Source organism: Diceros bicornis, chromosome X (genome assembly GCF_020826845.1).
Source record: "Diceros bicornis minor isolate mBicDic1 chromosome X, mDicBic1.mat.cur, whole genome shotgun sequence".
Taxonomy (NCBI): domain Eukaryota; kingdom Metazoa; phylum Chordata; class Mammalia; order Perissodactyla; family Rhinocerotidae; genus Diceros; species Diceros bicornis.
This window is the reverse complement of record NC_080781.1, coordinates 41,888,319-41,907,515: the sequence shown is the minus strand read 5'-3', so window position 1 is coordinate 41,907,515 and position 19,197 is coordinate 41,888,319. Positions and strand designations below refer to the sequence as shown.

Genomic DNA, 19,197 nt, shown 5'->3' with positions numbered 1-19,197 from the left:
AATTTTGATATAATCAATTTTCCCCCTTGTGGTCTGTGCTTTTAAAGAAATCCTTCTCTTCCCAGGTCACAAAGATGTTCTATATTTTCTTCTGTTAACTTTATAGTTTTGCTCTCACATTTAGGTTTTAATCCATCTAGAGTCCATCCTTGTATGTGGTGTGAGATAGGGATCTGGTTTTATTTTTCTCCATATCATGAGCCAGACATCCCATCACCATCTTCTAAACAATCTGTCCCATCTTTTTGTGTATGTAGTACCACTTATATCATATATTAAGTTCCATAGATACATGGCTCTGTCTCTGAGCCCTTTTTTCTGTTCCATTGGTCTACTTAGGCCAATATCAGTTTTTTTTCTTTAATTACTAAGGCCTTTAGTATGTCTTAATATATAGCGGGGCAAGTTCCCATCATAACTTCTTTTTGAAGGTTATCTTAGCTATCCATAATCCTTTATTATTCCAAATTGTAATGTAAGTTTATTGTAATTCTAGAAAAAGTAATGGAAGTTTTGTTGGGATTGCATTGAATTAATAGATTTGGAGAGAAATAACATTACCTGTGGAGGTTTTAAGATATGTCCGCAAACTCTTTGATACTGCTTGCTTTGAGAGTTGGAGCCTAATTCCCTTGACCTTGAATGTGGGCTGGACTTACTGACTCACTTGTAATGCAAAGAATGAGCATGTCACTTCCAAGACTAGGTCATAAAGAGCGCTTTGGCTTCCCTCTCTCTTCACACAGATAGTTCTCTTTGTGGGTCGGTAGCTGGTATGTCATGATCAGCCCTATGGAGGAACTGAGGCCTCCTGCCAACAGCTATGTGAGTGGGCCTTCTTGGAAGTGGAGTCAAGCCTTCAAATAACTGCAGACCATCCACATCCTGACTGCAACTTCATGGCAGACTCTGAGCCAGAACCAGCCAGCTAAGCCACTCCCGGAATTCTGACCCTCTGAAACCGTGTGAGATAATAAATGTTTATTGTTTTAAGCCAATCTTCCCAGCAAAGAGAATGAAATGTTTCTCCTTTTATTCAGATCATCTATTTGTTATTAGAGTTTAAATTTTTTTCTTATAGAGGTCTTTTGTATTGATTAAATTCTTTCTGAGATACTTTTTTTTTTAAAGATTTTATTTATTTATTTTTCCCCCCAAAGCCCCAGTAGATAGTTGTATGTCATAGCTGCACATCCTTCTAGTCGCTGTATGTGGGATGCGGCCTCAGCATGGCCAGAGAAGCGGTGTGTAGGTGCGCGCCCGGGATCCAAACCCGGGCCACCAGCAGCGGAGCGCGCGCACTTAACCACTAAGCCACGGGGCCGGCCCCCTGAGATACTTTTCTTGTTGGTTATTGCTAATATAGAGAAATGCTTTTGATTTTTATAGGTTGATATGGAAACCTTGCTGAACTCTCTTATTAGTCCTAACAGTTTCTCTGGTCATTCTGTTGGTTCTTTAAGGTAGTCAATCATATCATTTGCAAATGGGCTTTATCAATTCCTTCCAAAACTTATACCTCATTTCTTTTTCTTTTCTTAAAACATTGGCAGTTGTATATTAAATAGTAGTATTGAGAGCGAACATCCTTGCCTTGTTCCTAATCTTAAAAGGAAAATGCATGTAAAATTTCTCTATTAGGCATTTTTGCGGTAAGTTTTTGCACATAATCTTTATCAAGTTAAGGAAGTTCTCTTCTACTCTTATTTTGGTTGCTAATAGTTTCTTTTTTTAAATATCATAAACAGGTACTGAACCTTATCAATATTTTTTTTCTGCTTTGAGATTATCATGATTTTTCCCTTTATTAATGTGGTAATTCATTCATTTTCTAATTTGGATCATGTTTGCATTCCTGAGATAAACCTTACTTGTGATTTTAAAAAAATACACTGTTGGGGCTGGCCTGGTGGCATAGTGGTTAAGTTTGCGTGCTCTGCTTTGGTGGCCCGGGGTTCACCAGTTCGGATCCTGGGCACAGACCTACTTACCGTTCCTCAAGCCATGCTGAGGCGACATCCCACATAGAAGAACTAGAAGGACCTACAACTAGGATATACAACTATGTACTGGGGCTTTGGGGAGAAAAAAGAGCAAGAGGAAGATTGGCAGCAGATGTTAGCTCAGGGCAATGTTCCTCAAAAAACAAAATACACTGTTGAATTCAGGTAGCTAATATGTTATTAGAATTTTCGCATCTGTATTATTAAGTGAAATGGGTCTATAAATTTATTGTTTTGTATCTTCCTTATCTGGTTTTAGAATCAAGACTATACTAGCCTCAAAAAATGAGCTGGACAGCTTTTGCTCTTTTCCTATTTTCTGGAACAATTTGTATATTTGGGAATTAACAATTCCTTGAAAGTTTGATATAGCTACATCTGCAAAACCATCTGGGTCTGGGCCTGAAGCTTTCTGTTACAATGAGATGGGATGTCTTTGACTATCACTTCAATTTTTCTTAAAACTTGTTATATTCAAGTTTTCAATTTCTTTTTGCATCACTTTGAGCACAGTTTAATTTTTCCAGAAACTTAACCCTTTCGTTTAGGTTTTCAAATGTATTAGCTTACAATATTGAGCCTCTTTTTTTTTGTGTGAGGAAGATCAGCCCTGAGCTAACATGCATGCCAATCCTCCTCTTTTTGCTGAGGAAGACCGGCTCTGAGCTAACATCTATTGCCAATCCTCCTCCTTTTTTCCCCCAAAGCCCCAGTAGATAGGTGTATGTCATAGTGGCACATCCTTCTAGTTGCTGTATGTGGGACGCGGCCTCAGCGTGGCAGGAAAAGCAGTACGTGGGTGCGTGCCTGGGATCCGAACCTGGGCCGCCAGTAGTGGAGCGCGCACACTTAACCGCTAAGCCACAGGGCCGGCCCATGAGCCTCTTTTTGTGTCTGTAATTTTCCCTCTTTTTGTTCTGTATTATGCATTCGTTTAAAGCAGTCTTGGCAGAGGTTTATCACTAATATTTTCAAAGAACCAGCTTTTTATTTTGTTATTCTTTTTCTTGTGTGTGAGGAAGATCAGCCCTGAGCTAACATCTGCCAATCCTCCTCTTTTTGCTGAGGGAGACTGGCCCTGAGCTAACATCCATGCCCATCTTCCTCCACTTTATATGGGATGCCACCACAGCATGGCTTGACAAGCGGTGTGTCGGTGCGTGCCCAGGATCTGAACCTGGGCTGCCAACAGCGGAGCGCGCGCGCTTAACCACTATGGGCCGGCCCCTTATTTTGTTATTCTTTATCATTACTTTTTAAATTCTCTACTGCACTCAATTCCTTCCCTACATTATTTCCTCTGTGACTCATGGAGTCATGGGTTTGTTCCTCTGCTCTTTTTCCAACTTCTTGAGTTGAATGCAGATAGTTTATTTGTCAATCTTTCTTCTTTCCTGATAAGTGTAAAGCTATACATTTTATTCTAACTAATTTTGCTGTGTCCCACAAATTTTGCATGTAGTGTTCTTAATATTTAGTTCTAAATATTTCTAAAGTTCCTTTATGATTTCTTCCTTCATCCAAGGGTTATTTAGTAATTAGTTTCCAAAAATGGGGGCCTTTTTTTTTTAGCTTTTTATTATTGCTAATTTTATTGCATTATGGTCAGAGAACATGCTTAATACTGATACTTTTGAATTCACTGAGGCTTTCTTTGTGCCCTAAGAAGGTCTATTTTTGTAGTTGTTAAGAGTAAGCATGAAAAGAGGCTTTTCCATTTGTTAAGTGGACGGAGATGTTCTTATAATATATGTCATATATTATATATATATATATGTCAAGCTTAAAAATGTTCGGGCTTCTTAGGAGTACATGTGTTTATGGCAGATGTATCTTCTTTGTCAATGAGTATATGTCCTTCTTTGTCTTTTGTGATCTTAAATTTTAGTTTGTTAGCTATTAGGATGACTATCCCAACTTTCTTTGGGCTTTTATTAGTCTGCTATATCTTTTCTTCATCCTTTCATTTTCAACATTTCTAAATCTTTGTATGTGTTTTTTTTTTCAATCCAATGAGGATCTCTGTGTTCTAAATATTTTTTTGTAATTACTATATTAAAACTTCTGACATCTCATTTCATATTCTTCATTTATAGTATTTTTCTGTTCCTTTTTTTCTCCCATCATACTCACACCTAGTATTTTCTTTGGGTCCTTTTTATATCTCTTGTTCCTGTTTTATAGCCTAATATTATCTCATTTATTATACTTATTTAAAATTCTTCATCTATCTGTCCCAATACTTCTGCTTCACATGTCATCCAGTGTGGTAGCTAGCCTCCAATATAGCCCCCAATCATCCCCTCCTCCTGGTATTCACATCCTATGTAGTTCCCTCCTATGTTGTACTAGAGTTGGTCTATGTGACCAAGAAAATACAGCAGAAGTGATGGTATGTCATTTCTGAAGTTAAGGTATAATAGACACTTCGATTCTCTCTTGGTCATGGTCTCCCGCCTGCTCGCTGGGACCATGTGTTGTGAGGAGCCCCATGGAGAGGCTCAGGTGGTGAGAAACCGAAGCCTCCTGCCAACAGCCCTGTGAGTGGGCCCTGTTGGAAGTGGGTCCTTCGGCCGAGTCACACCTTCAGCTGACTGCAATCCTGGCTGACAACTTGACTGAAACCTCAAAAGAGACCCTGAGTCAAATCCACCTGGCTAAGCTTCTCTCAGATTCCTGACCTTCAGAAACTGAGATAGTAAATATCTATTGTTTTTGTGTGTGTGTGTGTGTGTGTATGTGTGTGGAAAATCAGCCCTGAGCTAACATCTGATGCCAATCCTCCTCTTTTTGCTGAGGAAGACTGGCCCTGGGCTAACATCCGTGCCCATCTTCCTCTACTTTATGTGAGACGCCGCCACAGCATGGCTTGACAAGCCGTGCATCGGTGTGTGCAGGGGATCCAAATCCCGGGCCGCCACAGTGGAGCATGTGCACTTAACCGCTATGCCACTGGCCGGCGCCAAATATCCATTATTTTAAGCTGCTAAGTTTGGGGATAATTGGTTATACAGCAATAGATAACTAATACATCCATTTTATTTTTCTTTGGAGGTAGTTATATTGGCCCAGGGTCTAGTCATTTGGCAGTGAGCTCATATTTCACTGAATTTAGCAGCTGTTGTGGCTGGTAAAATGTACTGAGGGGGGCTGGCCCGCTGGCATAGTGGTTGGGTTTGCATGCTCTGCTTTGGTGGCCCAGGGTTCACAGGTTCGGATCCTGGGTGCGGACCTACACAATGCTCATCAAGCCATGCTGTTGTGGCGTCCCACATACAAAATGGAGGAAGACTGGCATAGATGTTAGCTCAGCAACAATCTTCCTCAAGAAAAAAAAAAGAGGAAGAAAATTGCCAACAGAAGTCAGTGCAGGGCCAATTTTTCTCACCAAAAAAAAAATGTACTGAGGGAAGGCTGAAGGCCAGACTTGACTCTGCTCAATCACCTGGAGTTCAAGGGGTAAAGAGATGTGTGGGGAGATGAAGCCAGAGGGTGGACAGTCCCGGGCACCAGAAAAGCAGGGCTGTCACTCCCATCTGCTATCACACTACCTGACAATTCTTCTGGTAGGGGTTTCATGTTTAAATCCGTAGAGGAGGCCATCTCCCTAGGTGTCACCACCAGACCTGGTGTCTGGAGGGGGAGAGGTAGAGGAGTGATTGCCTCTGGCTGCTCATTTCCACCCCTCAGCAGGGTTCTTGCTGCTCTGACACTAGCCCCCCCCAACACTTGTACCAGTGGTTTGGACGATTTCTGCAGTGAAGGGGCAGACAAGCACCATCCCAAGGCAACATGGGGGAGAGGTGAGAGCCAGACCTTAAATCTCTAACCTATCCTGTATTTGCTGCCTCCAGCCGTCCACCACTCAAAACACAGGCCAGTTAAAGACAGACTTTCATTTCCCCACAGGTCTTCATAGCTGTGCTGCAGTTTCTGGAACTCATGTTTCCCTCTGTAGTTTCTCAAGGGCTGCTTTCAGGCAAGGGAATCAGTGTCTTATGCTATTTGCCATCTTGGCAGGAAACAGAAGCCCCAAGTATCCTCAGGACATAATAGAGGTTTCTACCCTTCAGGGCATCTGAGCCTTCTATTTACAGAAAGGACTCCTCTGGCCCTCAGAGGTCCCAAGCCACCATACACAGAATTGATTTCTCTGGCCCCTCAAATATCTGAGCTCATTAATCACAGAATGCACCCAGAGGGTGTCAGCTGGTTAGTAACAAAGGGGACATTTCAGGTCCTCAGAGGGACAGACATTGCCATTTCTTGGATGGCCCTGGGTGGGGGTTGGAGGCCCTTATCTGCAAATGTGTTTCTTAGACCCATAGTCTTGGAGCATCCTAAACACAGAACGGTCTTATCCTGCTCTTTCAGTGATTGAACCCTCATCTGAGAAATGGTCAGCTTCCACTCCAATACTAGGGGGTGATGGGAGCCTTTTAAGAGTCATCTCCAGCTATCTATGGCATTCTTGGGGGAGACAGATGAGAGGATGGCTGCCCTGATGCCCCTCACCTCTGTTAGCATTGCCTAATGGAGCAACTTCTGGACAGACCCTGGCATGGTGAGGTCACAACCTGAAGGACCCCAGTTACCTCACGCATCGTCTGCCAGGTCCTTTGTGAAGGACAGTCCCCAGCCTATAAGATAACCCACCTTCTGAGAAGTTAAGTGGGAAAAACGACCTTCTTGTGATCATTATCCTCCAAATAGGTAGGTGACTTCTTTTAGGGCCTGAGCTTTATCAGTGATTGATTTGTTTGTCCATATCAGTGGAGTAGAGAAGGCAAATAAATGGTTTCTATTGCTGAAATGGTTAGACGGGTAGCCATGAGCTGGAAACCCAGCTTAGGGCTTAGAGCCCTAGGCATGGCAAGGCCACAGTCCCTCAAGCTGGCCCCAAAGCAAGTGACAAGAATAGGAGCCTTAGACTCCTGCCCAGGACTGCCAGCATTAGTGCATAAGACTCACAGGGGAGGGTCTGGATCCTAGAAATGGTGACGTGGAATGCCAGAGGTGGCTGGCCCAACCCTTCTCTCTTAAGCAGCCCACACTTCCAGTCTTTGTAATGAATCTTGCCCTCTTTGAGTCAGGAACTCTCTCTCTCATTCCTCATTCAGGGGCCTGTCCTGAAAATATACATTCACACCCATAATCCAGACCCTTAGAGGCAGACAGATGTACCACAAAACAGCCTCAGGCCTTCCTCAAGCAGTCCTCGACCTTAGCTCACCTTCTAGAACCGATTCTCAGCACTCCCTCCCCACTCTCCCGCCACTAGGGAAGCAGAAGCGACCCTCCACTAAGTGAAGTATTTCACCTCCGTCAGGTAAAGAGCCCCTGGGGACTCCCTCTACAACAAAAACCAGGGAGGGGGCAGAGAAATACACAGACCACAGTGACCTTATGTGTGCAAAGTACAGTTGTTAAAAACAAAACGACAAAAACAGAAAAAAGAGGCCGTGGCCTCCATGGGGCAGTACCAAAGCAGAGCCCCATACTCTCAGACCTGGAGAGAGATGGCCCCATGCTCCAACAGGTCTAGGGCTGGCAGGCAGGGAGGTGGGGTCTCATGTGTAGGCCCTCACGGCAGAGAACGAAGATCCCGTAGGGCCGATGGTGGGCTGGAGGGAGCTCGATCAAGATGGGGCTGTGGCCTCGGCTCCCTCCTCTGAGTCCCACACCTCTGACTGCAGGTAATCAGCAAAGAGAGCCTTGGCCCGGCGTAGGACACGCCCCAGATGGTGTTTTCGCACAAGGCGGTCAAAATGCATGGCCAGCTCGTTGTAATCCAGCCCGTTGCGCATAATGTGGTCACGGTGCTCCAGCAGGATGGCGAGGCAGAGGAAGAGCATGAATGGGTTCCCCCGGCCAAACTCCTGGGGCGGAGGCAGGCCCAGTGGGGGTGAGGGTGGCAGGGACTTCCCAGGGTCTTGTGGGGATCCCACCTCTGGCATCAAGGGGGATCCTGCAGCCACATCACCAGCGGGAGAGGCCTCCTGGGTGGATGACGGAGATGAGGAGGATGGGGAATCAGGGTGGGAAGAGGAAGAGAACAGTGGGTCTGGGGAATTCAGCAAGGGCTCAGAGAGGGACTTGCAGCTGATGAGGGCAGCTGGGCGGGGCAGCTGGACCAGAGGGTCCCTCCTGGAGCCCGTGTTATCCCTGAGTTGTTGCAGGTCATCCAGGCTGGCTTGTCTCAGGAGACGCCCTCCACCACTAGGCCCCTGGCTGCTCATGCCCAAGTGGTCAACAGCATCTTCGAAGGCACTGCCTCCTGCACCGGCAGGCCTTAACATGTGCCTCTGTCTCACAGGCTGCCCCCTGTGGCCACCACAGCCAGTGTCTGCCACTTGGCTGGGGGGTCCGACAAGCTCTACCTCGTGTTCAGGAGGATCAGGGGGCAGTGAACTCCAGGTGACCTCAAGCATGCGGAGGGCATCGTCAAAGGCGAACTCACGCTTGAGCTCAAGTAGCAGCCAGCGGTAACAGAAGAAGAGGTCATCAGCGCCAGCTTCTTGCAAGTACTGGTAGAAGTCAGGGTCCGCATGTCGCAGCAGCAGCTTGAGATGGGCGAACTTGGTGGCCATGGCACGGCCATCAGGATGGAAGTTCGCAGACAGGCGCTTCATGATGCCACAAAAGCAGACAAAGGCATGGCCTTCGTGGTCCATGACGGCGAGGATGGGCGAGGCAAGGTCGCTCATGCCCTGGCAGTAGGACACCTGTGGGTGGGTAACAGCATAGGTGGTGAGCAGGTCGTGCAGTGCCCGCAGATGTGGGCCATCCTCAGGCCCCGCGTAGTAGGGGTGGGCCCGGTCGGTACGTAGTACATCCTTGAGGACTGTACTTCGGATGAATTCCAGGTCCTCGGGGCTCGCTCGCTGTGCCCACTCGCTCTTGAGCTGCTCATACTCGCGACTCTTGCGTTTCATGTAGTCCATCCGCTCACGGCCTGTCAGCCCATCTGGGTACACATTCAGCAGGTACCGCCACACCACCTGGCCAGGGATGAAAAGGATGAGGCTGAAGTTGTACAGATGAGACACCACACCCCAGTGTATATCTGTCACCACTCACCCTCCCTGGGCCTCTGTCCTCCTTCAGAAAAGTCTGCCTTCCCACCTCTGACTCCTGCCCCTCCTGAAGGAGAGCTTGCTGCCATGGAATATCTCCATGCCATCCCACAACAGTGTGGTCCACTGCATGCGTCTCAGGAGCTCTTCATGACTGCAGGAGTGATGGATCCAATGAGTGACCAAGGAGGCTCACCTTTCGCAGGGAGGGCTCAACACCACCGTGATAGATCCGCAGGCGCAACTCCTCGGGGCGGGAGAGCTGGCCCTCATGGTTCAGGTACGTGTGAAACTCAGCATCGCTCAGGGGTGGCTTGAAAGGCTTGACATCTTCGCCATATGACCAGCTTAGCACCTGCTGGACCTTAGATAAGGTGCGGCCCACCTGTGAAGGAAGGAAGGCGGGAGGCTGCCAGTCAGCTGGGCAGGCTAGGGGCAGATGCCAACCAGCATGCTCAGAATCGGGGGTGCCAGGTAGGCCCTGCCCTCCAACCACAGCTGGGCCCAGGGATCCCTGAAACCACCTGAGAAAGGATGGACTGTGTGAAGGGCAGGGCAGCTGTTGTCAGCGATGACCGTTTCTCAGCCAGCAGCACGTCAGAGCCAATCACATCCTTGGGGCTGATTATGTCCCAGTCCTCCAGCAGCGGGCCTGGGCACACAGAATGATGTGATATGAGAATGGGAATGAGAACCCCAGACCTCAGGGCTGGGTTCCTCTCCTACCAAAGCCGGGCTACCCACAGGGCAACAGATGACTCCCACTCTCTCTTCCCATGTCATCCAAGTGATGCAAAGATTAAAACTGAATAATTCTTTTGTGGTAACTGTCTCACAAAATGGCTGGGCAGACTCTCATAGTAATATTTTAATGATATAAAGTAATATTTATTAGCACTGACTATGAGACAGGCACTATGACAAGGGCTTAACTTTAATGTAAATACTAAGAACACTGGACAACACTTCCATAGTGCTAAGTGCCAGGAAGTGTTCTGAGCTCTTTGCAAATATTAACTCATTTAATATTCACATCCATCCTATGAGGTAGGCACCATTATTATCGGCCCTCTTTCTATAAGGAAATAGGCACAGTCAGGATAAGACCGTTGCCCAAGGCCCCACAGCTAGGGAGTGAAAGAACTGAAATTTGAAGCCCAGGCCCAAAGCTGGAGAACCCAAACTCTTAATCTTACATTCCCACAATTGGTATACACTACCGTTATCATTTTCATTTTACAGACAATGACAAAAAGGTTGGAACAATTAGTAAGTGGCCAAGATTCTACAGCCAGGAAATGGTAGGGCTGGGGTCTGAACCTTATTTACCTTACTCCAGAGCCCAGACAGATTTTAGAAAAAGCATTTGTGGAACAGGTATGTCGTGTACATTAGACAGGGGAGACAATGCTATGTTTGACTTCATCCAGTTCTGGCCCATGGAACAGCAGCAGAAGTTTGCCCCTTCTCCCTCTTCTTTACTCCCTCTCATGTCCTTTCTTCTCGCCTCAAATGTGATGCAGTGGTTGAAGCAGCACTGGCCACCTCAAGGCAAATTCGAGAGACTGAAGAGATGTCAGCCCTGGTGCCACAGAGCTGCTAAGCTGACAAAAGCAATGTCCAGTGGCTTTCAAACTCTACTATATGAAACAAATCAACTTCGATTTGTTTAAGCCATTGTCATTTGCAGGCAAATGCCATCCCTATGCAGCATTTCCATGGAGTCCACTGTACTTTCTCCCACAGAGCTGAGGGGGAAGCAAACCCTAGGCCACATTTGGATGTCACTGCCTCTCCTTGGATGTCTCACAGCACACTGCAAACCTAAGGGGTCCAAGAGGCGAGCCCGAGATCCACTCTAGACACAACCTCCTCCTCTGCTCCTCATGTGAGTGAACAGCACCTCTATCTGCTCAGTTGCTTAAGCCAGAAACCTGAGACATCCTTGCTGCCCCCAACTCTCTCAGCTCCCAAGGCCAAACTGTCGCCAGGCCCTGTGGCTTCTGCATGCAGAACATGCTTCAATTCCACCTCTTCTCTCATCTCCACCACATCGCCCTGTCTCAGCCACCACATCTCTCACCTCAAACTGTCTCCTAACCAGTTCCTGCTTCCTCTTTGCCCTTCTCCACTTTCTCCCAACAGCCGCCAGAATGGTCTTTCTAAAACATTAATTAGGGCATTTAAAATACTTCAGAGGTAAAATGAAGATGATCACACTACTGAACAGGCAAAATGAAGGTCAACAGTCTGAAAGACCAAAGAGAAGAATCCCTTCAAGGCACACAGATAAAGCTTGATGATTTGAGTGAACAAGTAGAAAGACCTGGAGGGCAAGTCCAGGAGACCTAATATGCAAATACTAGGAAATGCAGGGGGAGAAAAGGGATCAGGTGGAGACATTATAATCACACAGGTATGAAGGAAAATGGCCCAGAGATGAAGAAATGGCTCATCAAGTCTTAGATAGAATTAATCAACAAACAGCACATACAACAGGCCTCCCCTCACTCTATTCACAGGCTGGTGAAATGCCCACATTCTAAGAATGAAGAAAAAATGTTGCCAGCTTCCAAAGACAAAGAACAGGCTGCTTACAACAGAAGGGTCAGACTGGCGATGGACTTCTGTCCCACTACTCTGGAAGCAAGAGAGGGGCTCACGGCACCCATGGAGCACTGAGAAGAAAGGCCTGAGATCCAAGGGCCCCACACCCAGCCAAGATAGTATGTATCTATTGTGGCCAGAGAAAGACATTTTTGATCATTAGAGTCCATCTACCCCATGCACCTTATTGGAGGACAACAAAGAAGCGCTCTAAGCAAAGGACTACTGAATGACTACAAGGGCTCAAGGTGGGGGAAGGCAAAAGGGAGGGTAAATGGCAATGGGCCACAGGTTTTTAATATATACAGTTAAACATAAAATGACAAAGACACTGTGACTGAGAGTTTGTAATATTAAGTGGTACATTAGGATTCCTGAAACATAAGCAACCTACTATAAAGAAAAGATAATGATAGCCTGGAATTTAAAAAGAAAAAAAAATACTGTCTAAGTAAAATCCAGAAGTTAAGGGCTGGGGATCAGAAGGAGAATAAGAATTAGAAGTGTTCTAAAGCTTCCATTTCAAGGGCTGGGGGGGGTGGGAGAGACTGGAGGGAAAAAGTGGTCTGAAGATTTCACTGCCATTTGTGTTAAAAAAAAGCATAAATCCAGATGAGGTTTTTCTGACAGACATACCTAAAACAAGGTGACAGAGAAAGGTTGAAAACTGAAGAAACCTACAGGTATACCTGGCAAACACAAACAAACAGAAAGCAAGAGCAGCAATGTGAATGTCAGAAAAAGCTCCACTCAAGGCCAGAAACATTACAGGAAAAGAGAGACATTCTATACCAATTAAAAAAAGAAAGAACCAACCCATTAGTGAAACGGGCAAAGGATTTCCACAAGCACAAACTCATCTAGTGGCAAAAGCTGATCTGAACTGAAATGAGACTATATGTGGTCTTTATGTAACCCACTAAGTGTGCATACGCACACATTTCCCTGAAGAAACATCCACACGTTTCATTATGGGGTGCTGCCCCAGGCCCTGCTTGTGGTATGACATAATATACGCTATACGTACTACATTTCCTTATCATAAAATTGTCAGGCTTCCCAAACTCTAAATTAATATATAGATTCTGTGCAATACCAATCAGAAATCTAATGGGGTTTTTCCTGGAACTGGATAAAATTATTTTAAGGTTCATATGAAAGAATTCACATTTAAAAATAGTTAAGAAAAAGAAGACCCAAAAAAAGAATAGTGGGAGGATGGCAACGCTTGCCTTATTAAAATTTCCCACAAAACCACTGTGCTAAAAATATGGTCTTAGCATAGCAATAGACAAATAGAGCCAATCGGTGGAATGCAATAGAAAGCCCAGAAATAAATCGAAGTACATATGGGAACTCACTATACGACAAAAGTGACACTTCAAATCAGTGTAGAAAAGGTGGCTATTTAATAAATGATGCTGGCAAAACTGACTATTTATCTGGAATTTTTTTAAAAAGCTAGGTCTACTCATCACAATGTTGAGAGAGTACAGATTTACATGTAAAAAAGAAAACAATAAGCATATTAAAAGAAAATGTAAGAGAATATTTCTATAAGCTTGTGGATGGAGAAGATGTTTCTAAGTAAGGGGATGAACTCAGAAATCATAAAGGAAAAGATCGTTATATGTATAAGGCTGCATACAAATTTTAATTTTTGGTAGCACAAAAAAAAGACACCATAAACAATGCCATAAAACAAAAGATAAGCTGAGAAAAAATATTTTCAATATATATGACAGGAAGAGGATTCATATCACCAATGCACAAATGGGTCGAAGGTCTAGGCTTGGTAATCTTCCAATTGCAGAGGTGACAGAAACTGACTTTTTCCCAGAAAGAGGGACTGGGCCATCCAAGTGGTCACAACATGCCTGTTGCTTTCACAGTCATGAACATGATCACAAGAATGCCATTAATAATACTTATAACATCTCCATCTATTGGATACTTACTTATTAATGTATAGTATACCAGTTATTTTAAACACATACCATTTGTGTATATATACAAATACGAATATACTTACATATCTCTGTATGTGGACAAATTTTTGTGTGTGTGTGTGTCTGAGCGAATAAATAAAGGACCTGCAACATCAAACTGATCAAAGTGGTTCCTGCAGGGCAAAAGGGTAGGGGATTAAGATTAGGCATAGTGGTTCCAGGAGACTTCAGCATTATTTGAAATGTTTTCATTTTTAATAAAGAGAATGTATTTACTGGGTAATCAAAAACTAATTTCTTTAAAAAATGTAACTCCAATAAAATTTCCATCAGGATCTTAACGGAATGATAAGCTAATTCTAATAAAAGAAAAGAACAGTAAGTGCACAAGAATACTCAAGAAATATTTTTTAAAAGGAAAACATTAAAACATATCATAAAGCTATGTGATTAAAACAACATGGAATTGGCTTAGGATTTAACAAGAGATCAATGTAAGAGGATCAGGAATTTAGAAACAAACTCATGTACATGCAGGAATTTGGTAAATAAGACAACAACAGGAAAAAGAACCGACTCATCAATAATTGGAAAGTTGATTCTTTTTTAAAAAAATAACTTTTAAAAATCTTTTTGCCAAACTAATGGGTGTCCGTCTCTTTGCTTTATTTGCATTCCTCTCAGTTCTTATAAAAGTTGGAGTTTTCTTCACATGTTTATTAGCCAAGCAGATCTGATTTCTTTACTGAAATAGTGCTACTGTGTCTATTTTACAGCTGAGGAAACTGAGGCTTGGGGAAATAATTAAGTGACTGACCTAAGCACATAGGGCTACTCAGTGGCAGATGTTCCTGTGTCTCTGGCTACTTGTCTTTTTCCATTTGTCTCTCTGCCTGTCTCTGTCACTACCTTTCTCTCTGACTTGTTTCTTTCTCTGCGTATCTCCCTTTTTTTCTTATCTCTTTTTCTCAAGGCTGCCAATCTTAACAAGCCCAAAATTTTGTAGAGTCAAATGGTTAAGGGCCAGCCACTACTTGGGTTCAAATCCTGCTCCTCTACTTACTGTCTCTGTGACATGGACAAATCCTGTCCCCTCTCTGAGCCTCAGTTTCCTCATCCATAACATGAGGATAACAATCGTTCCTACCCTGTAGGATTATTTTGACAATCCAATGAATAAATATTATGTGTGTAGAATGGCTCCAAGTGTTCCACCCATGTTAGCTATTTATATGTTGTTATGATGTTAATAAAATGCCTCAGTCATCTCAAATGGGCACATGAGTTCCCTGAGGCTGGGAACCATGCCTTCCAATCCACAACTTTTTAAATTTAAAAAAATTTCAAATCTACAATAAAGTTAGAAAGACAAAGACATCAAACACTCATACATCCTTCATCTAGGTCTCCTAACTTCACATTTTTGCCACATTTGCCTCATCTAGCTCTCTCTGTATATATACATATTATTTTTTGCCGAATTATCTGCAGACATTATGACACTTGACCCCTTAATACTTAACTGTGTTTTTCCTGAGAACAAGGACATTTTCCTTCAATAACTGTGATACCATTACCATACCCAGGAAATTTAAAACTGATACAACACTACTATCTAATGTATGGTCCATAACCACATTTTGGGGAGCATGTCTTAATTTATCTGTGTGCTCCCAGGGACCAGCACAGGCAAGAGTGGGGGAACAAATATGAGAAGAGAAGAAGTGGCTGAGAGCTCAAGGGAACAAATGAATGAGCAAGAGTGCCAACAAATGAATATGAGTGCGGGATGAGTGAATGAATAAATACAACTACCATTATTATAATCAGCATTGTTCTATTTACATATTATTATAACTGAAACATATAATACTACAGCTCTATTATTATACTGCATTATCTAATTACTACATATATTACTAGATTATATGCTATAATAGTAAAGATAATATGATAATTATTGTTATTAGAGCTAATACTTTTTGAGCATTCACTATGCAGCCATGCACTGTTTCAGGCATTTTACATGAATTTCCCTGATTAATCCCCACGATGGCCTGAAGATACCATAATCTCTACTTTACAGGTGAAGAAATTGAGGCCCAGAGGCCAAGCCAGGATTTGGACGTAGGATACCTTCCTCCCCAGCCCACTGGAAGGGAGGGACTGCAAGGGGTGGTGTCATCCTATGGGGAAAGGGTGGGCCCAAGAGCAGTGTCTCTGGGAAGCAGGGTACTCACTGTCCTCAGTGGGCCGAATGTCTACACGCAGTTGCAGGTAAGGTTTGGAGGCGGTGGCGAAGGCTGTGCTGAGGTCCCAGTCCGACAGGAGTGAGAGGTAAGCTTCCTGCCCCAGCCGATCCCGGCCCAGGTAGTTGATGCCAAAGTTCTTCTTCCTGGACAGAGGAGGCGTGGCAGCTCTCAGAGCCCCAGTTTCCTGGAGGCCTCAGGGACAGTTTCCAAAAGAAGCAGGGGAAGACAGAAGGTGTTGAAAACAACTTCCCACTATGTGCTGGGTACTGTGCCGAGGACTGTAGGCATCCTGAGGTCAGATCATTTATCTCCACTTTGTTACCCAAACACAGAAACAGACACACACCTGCTTGGATCTGGAGGGCACAATGAAACTGGTAAAGGGTTGGTCCCCTCTAGGGAGGGTAACAGGTAGTTGAGGGATAGAAGTAGGAAGAAAGCAGCCTTCTTTTTTTTTTTAAATTTTATTTATTTTTTCCCCCAAAGCCCCAGTAGATAGTTGTATGTCATAGCTGCACATCCTTCTAGTTGCTGTACGTGGGACGCGGCCTCAGCATGGCCGGAGAAGCAGTGCATCGGCGCGCGCCCGGGATCCGAACCCGGGCTGCCAGCAGCGGAGTGCGCGCACTTAACCACTAAGCCACGGGGCCGGCCCAGAAAGCAGCCTTCTCACTGCATAAAAAATAAAGCAATCTGTATGTTTGTTATTTTTCACAATAAAAAATGTTTATGCAAGAAAAGTCAAATAACAACTAAGAATTTGTTCTTCAGATACACTTGTGCAACTATGCAAAGAAGTATGCTGTGTGATAACTACTGTAACCATGGAAACATCCTAACTAGCCATCACCTTTGTACTCTTTGAGTTTGTTACCATGTGCACACATTCCTCCAAAATAACAACCACAACAAAACAACCATCACACTTGCCCCCAAGAGACACCACTTTTCATCTATTAGGTTGGCAAATTTTCCGACGTTTTCTAGTAACCAGTGTTTGTGAGGGTGTGAGGGAAACAGGCATTTTATATGCTGCTGGTGAGATGGTAAATTGGCAAAACCTGTCTGGAGAGCACTTTGGAAACATCCATTGGAATTTCAAAAAGCACACACCCTTTAACCCAGCAATACCACTGCTAGGAATTCATCCTATGACTCAATTTCCCCAAACAGTCCAAGATATGCATATGTGGCTGTTCACTGGGGGATTATTTATAATAAAATAAACAAACAAACAAAAACCCTACCAAACAACAACAAAAAAGCCAAACAACCACTGTTGAGGTGTGTGGCCCACTGGTCAGTCCCCATGATCTCATTACTCACCCGTTCAAGTCAAAGGCTCGGATGAGGATGTGCTGTAACACATCGAGGGAGGTGATCTGGGGGTCAACAGCAAAAGAGCGGAACTCAGGTGGCAAGAAGCTCTCGCATTTCTGGGGAGAGAAGACATGGGGTTGGCCATCAGGGGCCACATCACCATGCTGAAGTGGAGTGAGTGGCAGGAGGCAAGGTCAGAGAAGCAGCGGGGGACAGATCAAGGCAGGTGTTCTGGGCCATGGTGAGGACTTTGGTGAGGGGGGGTGCCTTAGAAGGGTTGTTAGCAGAGGAGGGATGTGGCCTGACTTAGGACTTAACAGGATCCTTCTGGCTGCTCTGCAAAGAACAGACTGGGGGGCAAGGGAGAAAGCAGTAGTCCAGTGAGGAGGAGGCTACTGCAAGAGTCCAGGCACCCAATCCTTCTATATCCCCTCGACAATGGTTTGCAGGATCACCATGTCCAGTCTGGCCCCTATTAAATCAGTCCTCCATGCTGCAACCAATCTAGCACATCTATCTACAACACTCTCCTACTTAAATCTCTTCAAAGGCTACCCCACGGTCCCCAGCAGGTTGGGCCTATAGGACCAAATTGCTGGAAGTTACTTTGAACACATCCTGGCTCCAAGCCTTTGCTTGTGCTGATCCCCCTGTCTGGAAAGTCCTTCCCACTTTCTTCAAGTGGCTCACTCACAGCTCAGACATCATCTATTTTCTGAACTCCCAAACCTCTATCTCAGAGCTTCTCTATTACACTGAAGTGATGTTTACTTCTCCAGAATCTACTCTCTTCTCATCACTACCAATACCACGACCCTAGTCCGAGCCATCCCAGTCACTGCTTGCTGGAATTACTGCAACAGCTTTCTTACTCAGAGTGCACACCAAAGGCCCTTCACAATCCGCCCTCTCTTATCTCTCTTTCACCTCCTATCACTCTTCCCCTCACTCTCTCTGTTCCAGCAATATGGGAACTTAAGGGAACATGCCAAACTCACCCCCACCTCCCAGCCTTTGCTCTTGCTGTTCCCTCTGCCTAGAACACTCTTCCCCCCTGATATGCACACGGCTGACTCCTTTTTATTCGGGTCTCTGCTACTTCAATAGCTCTCTGAGGAGTTCCCTATAGAACCGTGGCTAAATTAACTCCCTAGTTCAGAACCTTTTTCGTTATTTCCTGATGACATTCACCAGTGTCCAAAGCATCTCATTTATCTAGCTGTTTGTCTCCCCGATGAGCAGGTCAGCTCCCTCAGGGTGCACTCTCAACACATACGCTAACTGACTTCAGCGCCTCCTTTTCAGACAGCAACAGCCCTCCTCATTCTTCAGGGCCCCACTTCTCAACTATTAAGGCCCCTCCTCGAACCCTATAGCTCCTCCTCTCTGCCCATAATCTCCACCTATCTATTCCATAGGCCCCCACCCTCTATTTTCAGTCCCCACGCCCTCAGGCCCTGCCCCTGTATTCCCTGGTCCAGCCCCCCCCCCCCCCGCCTCCCGCCCACCACCATCACTCTGCCCTCAAGCCTCGCCCCTCAGGTAACACCTCAAATCTCAGGTCCCGCCCTCCATCCTAGGACAGCCACCTTCCCCTCCCCTGGGAGCTCCGGACGGGCTGCTCGACCGGCCGTCAGCCTCACCTTGACTCGGACCCGTACCACCTCTCGCTCCTCCTCCTCAGCCGCCGCCGCCTGGGCTCCCCCGCCAGGCGGGGGCGCTCCGGAGCAGGCCAAGTCCGAGGCCCCAGAGGCCGTCGCCATCCCGCCGCCACCCGTCTCAGGGTGACAGTGGACCGTTGCCCCCTACCCCTGCGCGCACCCCAGAGTGCGGGCGCCCGCAGCCCCACCTTGCGCCCGGGCGCAGGCGCAGAGTGCGCCGCGCGACCCTGCTCCCCCCAACCGCCCCTCCCACCTGGCACAATGTTGAGGTCGCCTCTGCGCATGCGCATATGGTGCCGTTGCCAGGAGCCCCGCCCCCAAAAGCCGGG

At 45.6% G+C, this 19,197-nt stretch overlaps 1 protein-coding gene across 2 annotated transcripts; it reads right to left on the bottom strand.

The window, feature by feature from the left end:
- Positions 1 to 4,762: 4,762 nt before the first annotated feature.
- TBC1D25 (TBC1 domain family member 25) lies at positions 4,763 to 19,042 on the bottom strand. 2 transcript variants are annotated; one of them, XM_058535793.1, is made up of 7 exons: positions 18,851 to 19,042; positions 17,214 to 17,323; positions 15,876 to 16,030; positions 13,719 to 13,808; positions 9,604 to 9,731; positions 9,276 to 9,464; positions 4,763 to 9,004 (listed from the first exon to the last, which is right to left on the bottom strand). In XM_058535793.1, the coding sequence occupies exons 1-7, from the start codon at positions 18,968 to 18,970 to the stop codon at positions 7,643 to 7,645; spliced, it is 2,154 nt and encodes a 717-aa protein (XP_058391776.1). In that variant the 5' UTR covers positions 18,971 to 19,042; the 3' UTR covers positions 4,763 to 7,642. The 2 variants fall into 2 exon arrangements, with proteins under 2 accessions (XP_058391776.1, XP_058391777.1); XM_058535794.1 differs by lacking the exon at positions 13,719 to 13,808.
- Between the last annotated feature and the right edge of the window lie 155 nt (positions 19,043 to 19,197).

Bases quoted from the DNA above. Each gene is read 5' to 3' on its own strand.
- TBC1D25 (XM_058535793.1), bottom strand. From the start codon at position 18,970: ATGGCGACGGCCTCTGGGGCCTCGGACTTGGCCTGCTCCGGAGCGCCC. The intron at 13,809-15,875 runs GTGAGTACCCTG...TTTGCCCTGCAG, and splicing joins CATTCGGCCCACTGAGGACA to GAACCACTTTGATCAGTTTG. The intron at 9,005-9,275 runs GTGAGCCTCCTT...ATCCCTGGCCAG, and splicing joins TTGAGCCCTCCCTGCGAAAG to GTGGTGTGGCGGTACCTGCT.